At 49.2% G+C, this 5,469-nt stretch overlaps 1 protein-coding gene across 4 annotated transcripts; it reads right to left on the minus strand.

Annotated features, from left to right (window-relative positions):
* Positions 1–389: 389 nt before the first annotated feature.
* On the minus strand, positions 390–4,447 carry LOC105356774 (transposon Tf2-1 polyprotein). Of its 4 annotated transcripts, XR_002872551.1 has the most exons (3): positions 1,753–4,447; positions 1,381–1,583; positions 1,117–1,206 (listed from the first exon to the last, which is right to left on the minus strand). XR_002872551.1 is itself a non-coding variant. In XM_023951140.1 (2 exons), exons 1-2 carry the CDS (start codon positions 4,189–4,191, stop codon positions 934–936), a joined length of 3,084 nt encoding a protein of 1,027 aa, XP_023806908.1. In that variant the 5' UTR covers positions 4,192–4,444; the 3' UTR covers positions 390–933. The 4 variants fall into 4 exon arrangements, 3 of the variants coding, with proteins under 3 accessions (XP_023806908.1, XP_023806907.1, XP_023806909.1); XM_023951140.1 differs by having other exon boundaries at positions 390–1,206; positions 1,381–4,444; XM_023951139.1 differs by having other exon boundaries at positions 390–3,659; positions 3,789–4,439.
* Positions 4,448–5,469: the final 1,022 nt, after the last annotated feature.

Genomic DNA, 5,469 nt, shown 5'->3' on the forward strand with positions numbered 1-5,469 from the left:
ATTAATATTATTAGCATTTATCCTAAAGAGCCACCTTAGGTCGCAAACCCCTGGTTTGGGCTTTAATCCCACACTTTCACTTGTCTTTTATCATGTTTTGCACGCATCACATTCCTATAGCAGTCCAATTTATAAATTAAAGCTATTCTGTTTGGTGAAGGCAGCTCTATCTTTATTTTAATCCACTCAAACACTTATCATTGTTAAATTCTATATCATATAGATTATTTAATAAGCAGTTCCAATAACGTTTTACGCAAAGAGCTCTGCTCTTGTTTTAAACTAGTTATGTCTCAATTATTCTCTTTATGACAGTTAAAGGCATGGATGGAACTACTGTCTGGGATGGGCAGGAGAAGGCCGCTGTCCGGCTTTTTTTTTTTTTTTTATTTCAGGTGTGTCCAGATACAAAGGTGTATCTGTGTCTATAAACACAGGTGTGTCCAGCTATATTGTCAGGACCAGGTCTTGAGGACCAACAAAATATGACAGACCCAGGAGTAAGAACTTCAGAGTTTATTTGAGGACCAGAGCAGGAAGGATGATGGCTGAAACTTGACACCAGAGGGAGCTGAGGCAGACTTGTGGGTGATGAGGAATGTCTTACTGCTTGGTATCTTGAGAGAGGACTTGGCAGTGAGAAACTGGAGGTCGCAGGCAGGTTGGTTGATTGTTGGAAGCTTGGGGCAGGCAGGCAGGCAGGCAGGCAGGCAGGCAGGCAATCTGAGAGCGTGGAGCAAAAAGCAGGCTTGCAGGCAGACTGAAACCACAAAGCATGAGTAAGCTGGGAATCAGGCAGAAGACTTGACGTTCCAGCAGTGAGTGGAGCTGCATGGCAGCAATATATACTCAAGTGAACAGGTGGAGTGAATCAGAGGTGACGAGCAGCAGCTGGGGGGGCAGGGCAGCTGCTGTCATGACAGTACCTCCTCTTCAACGACCGGCTCCAGACGGTCGTGCGGGTTGATCAGGATGGTCTCTATGGAACTCCGCGATCATGGTGGGGTCGAGAACAAACCGAGCAGGGACCCAGGAACGTTCCTCCGGGCCATAGCCCTCCCAATCCACCAGGTACTGCAAACCCCTTCCACGACGACGAGAACGGAGCAGCCGTCTCACGGTGTAGGCAGGACCCCCGTCGATGTACCGAGCTGGAGGCGGGGCATTGGCAGAGGGAACAAGGGGACTGGTCCTAACCGGCTTCACCTTGGAGACATGGAAAGTGGGATGTATGCGGAGGGGTCTGGGCAGGCGTAGACGAACAGCAACTGGGTTGACCACCTTGGAGATAGGGAAGGGTCCAACAAACCGCGGCGCCAGCTTCCTGTTCTCCAGACGGAGGGGAAGATTAGCAGTAGAAAGCCATACTTTTTGGCCCACCTGATAGGAAGGAGCTGCAACTCTTCGTCTATTGGCAGCAGTACGGTAGGTCTCCACAGTCCTCAGGAGAGTCTGCCGGGCCCTGCGCCAGGCCTGCTGACATCTCCGGACAGAAGCGTAGGCTGAGGGAACAGAGACCTCTCCCTCCTGGGAGGCAAACAGAGGGGGCTGGTACCCATACACCACCTTGAAGGGAGACAACCCTGTGGCAGATGAAGGAAGAGTGTTATGGGCGTATTCCGCCCAGATGAGGTTACGGGACCATGAAGCCGGCTCTCGGGTGCAGAGGAGGCGGAGGCTAGTCTCCAACTGCTGGTTAAGCCGTTCAGATTGGCCGTTAGACTCTGGATGGAAGCCAGAAGATAAACTCACAGACACTCCCAGTAGGCGACAGAACTCTGCCCAGAACTTGGCTGTAAATTGGGGACCTCTGTCCGAGACGATATCCCTGGGAATGCCGTGGATGCGAAATACATGGTTGAGAAGGGCCTCAGCAGTCTCCTTAGCTGTAGGGAGTTTAGGAAGAGCAATGAAGTGCACCATCTTTGAAAACCGATCCACCACGGTTAGGATAACAGTCTTCCCGTCAGATGGTGGAAGCCCTGTGACGAAATCCAAAGAGATGTGGGACCAGGGTCTTCCAGGGACTGACAGCGGTTGTAGCAACCCAGCGAGAGGGGATGTAGAAGCTTTGACTTGAGCACACTCTGTACAAGCAGAGACATATTCAGTGATGTCTTTTCTCATGTTTGGCCACCAAAACCTCTGTCGGATAATAGCAAAAGTTCTCCTCTGACCAGGATGGCAAAACATGCGGGATGAATGGAACCATTGTATTACCTTTGCTCTGAGGTTATCTGGAACATAAATACATTCTGTGGGACAGGCTGACGGAGACTGGGAGCCCTGATTAGCAGATCGTACCTCCTCCTCAATATCAGTGTTTATTATTGCTAGTCGAGCAGAAACTGGCAAGATGAATTCCGGAGTCTCCTCCCGTGATGGGCAGGCATCCCTTCGGGATAGTGCGTCAGCCTTCGTGTTCAGAGAGCCTGGTCTATAGGAAAGAGAGAAATCAAACCGGTTAAAAAACAAAGCCCAGCGGGCTTGGCGGGAGTTAACTCTCTTGGCTGTTCTCAAGTACTCCAGATTCTTGTGATCTGTGAACACGACGAAAGGAGTTTCAGACCCTTCTAGCCAATGACGCCATTCCTCCAGGGCGTCCTTGATGGCCAGCAACTCTCTATCCCCGACGTCATAGTTCTTCTCAGCACTAGACAAGCGGCGGGAAAAGAAAGCGCACGGGTGGACCTTATTGTCCTGGCTCCGCTGAGAGAGGATGGCGCCAATCCCTGTGTCTGAAGCGTCTACTTCTACAATAAACTGCCTACCCGGGTCAGGTGTAATCAGAACAGGAGCTGAAGTAAAACGGTACTTTAATTCCTGAAAGGCAGACTCCGCTTCCTGGTTCCAGGAAAATGTCCTTTTGCATGAAGTCAAAGCATATAAGGGTGAAGCAATCTTACTGTAGTTCTTAATGAAGCGCCGGTAGAAGTTAGCAAATCCAAGAAACCGTTGAAGTTGTTTACGGTTCTCGGGTTTCGGCCACTCCAATACTGCCTGCACCTTTTTAGGATCCATCTTGACCCTCCCCTCTGAGATGACCAGCCCCAGGAACGAGGTAGTAGTGACATGAAACTCACACTTCTCTGCTTTGACATAAAGTTGGTTTTGTAGTAGTCTGAGAAGGACCTTGCGTACATGTTGGACATGCTCAGTCTTAGAACGTGAGAAGATCAGTATGTCATCCAGATAAACGAATACGAAGTGGTTAATCATGTCTCCCAATACATCATTAACAAGGTTTTGAAAAACAGCCGGGGCATTAGTTAAGCCAAATGGCATGACCTGATATTCAAAGTGGCCTAAAGGCGTGTTGAAAGCTGTTTTCCACTCATCCCCTGCCTTGATCCGGACCAGATGGTAGGCGTTGCGTAGATCCAACTTGGTGAAAATACTGGCACCCTGGAGAAGTTCAAAGGCAGATGACATTAGGGGCAGAGGATAGCGGTTACGGATAGTGATCTCATTGAGCCCTCTGTAATCAATACATGGTCTCAGGCCCCCGTCTTTCTTCTTGACAAAGAAAAAACCAGCCCCAGCAGGAGAGGAAGACGGCCTTATGAGTCCAGCAGCCAGCGACTCCTTGATGTAAGTGTCCATGGCTAGCCTTTCAGGAGCCGAGAGCGAGTATACATGGCCTCGGGGAGGTGATGTGCCTGGTAGAAGTTCAATGGAGCAGTCATATGGACGATGAGGGGGTAGAGCAGAGGCTTTTAACTTGTTGAATACTTCTTTAAGGTCATGATAAACAGCAGGTACTTTGGTGAGATCTGGGTATTTGTCACCTGTGGTCCTGTTACGATCTGAGGACGGTGGTGTTTCCATAGCGCCTAGACAGTTATTGTAGCAGCCAGTATCCCAAGTCAGGATCCGACCTGACCGCCAATCAACCTGCGGATTGTGTTGTTGCAACCAGGACAGACCTAAAATTACATTAATGTCAGTATTTTTGAGAACATGAAATCTGATAAACTCAAAATGATTGTCCATTTGCATCTTCAATGGTTCAGTAACCAGATGACTGTTGGTTATGACGTGGCCATCAATGGCTTTGACACTCAAATGCTTCTGCTGAGGGAAAACGTTGACACCCCACTTGTTAACAATTTCCTCTGACATGAAATTACTGTCTGCCCCAGAGTCAATTAGTACAGTTTCTGAGTGTACCTGATTCCGGACATGAAACATGGCTTTAGTCCTTGGGTTAGGTTGGAAGGAGGATGACAGAGAAAGGCTCACACACGTCTCCTTCTTCCGTGTGGAGCCAGACCTTTTACTGGACAGTTCTCAATACGGTGATCGGGAGCAGCACAGTAGAAACAAAGATTCTGCTGGAATCGACGGTCCCTCTCCTCCTTGGAGAGCTGTGTGCGACCCAACTGCATAGGCTCCTCCGTGTTGGATCCTGAAGTCGAAGAAGGCCTAGGACTGAAACGTGACCGGGGTTCATGATAAATTCTAGGGTTAAGTGCATTATGTCTCTCCCTTCCTCTCTCCTGAATGCGTCTGTCAATGCGGGCTGCCAGTGACATCAAATCATTGATCCGTCTTGGGAGTTCCCGTGCTGCCAATTCATCCTTAACGCACTCCGCCAGTCCCTCATAAAACATGTCATAGAGGGCCTCCTCATTCCATGCACTATTACACGCTATGGTTCGAAAGCGTATAATGTAATCGTCAACAGTCTCTTTACCTTGACGTATCTTTGTAAGTTGGCGTGCTGCCTCCCGATGGGGTTTCACAGGGTCGAAAATTGCCTTGAGTTCCTCTGAAAACTGTCTGTAAGAAGAACAGATGACAGAATCCCGAGCCCACTCAGCGGTAGCCCATTGAGCTGCTCGACCAGTTAACAGTGAAATAACATAGGCAACCTTTGATCTTTCAGAAGAGAAGGCAGATTCCTGTAGCGAGAAATTTATCTCACATTGGCAGAGGAAGGTTCTACATGATGCAGGATGTCCGTCATATTTATCAGGAGGATTAATCTTGATTTCATTAACAGGTTGCACAGTGATAGAAGGAGGAGCTCTTAGGGAGATGCTCATGGCAGAGAGTCTTTCAGTAATTTCACGCAGGCTGGATGTAAATTCAGCCATCCGCATGTCATAATTATTAAAAGCTCCTTCTACCTGAGCCTGGAACTCCTGGGCCGTCTTTGGGTCCATGTTTGGCTGGAACGTACTGTCAGGACCAGGTCTTGAGGACCAACAAAATATGACAGACCCAGGAGTAAGAACTTCAGAGTTTATTTGAGGACCAGAGCAGGCAGGATGATGGCTGAAACTTGACACCAGAGGGAGCTGAGGCAGACTTGTGGGTGATGAGGAATGTCTTACTGCTTGGTATCTTGAGAGAGGACTTGGCAGTGAGAAACTGGAGGTCGCAGGCAGGTTGGTTGATTGTTGGAAGCTTGGGGCAGGCAGGCAGGCAGGCAGGCAGGCAGGCAGGCAGGCAGGCAGGCAGGCA

The sequence above is a fragment of the Oryzias latipes genome, chromosome 21, assembly GCF_002234675.1.
Source record: "Oryzias latipes chromosome 21, ASM223467v1".
In the NCBI taxonomy this organism is placed as follows: Eukaryota; Metazoa; Chordata; class Actinopteri; order Beloniformes; family Adrianichthyidae; genus Oryzias; species Oryzias latipes.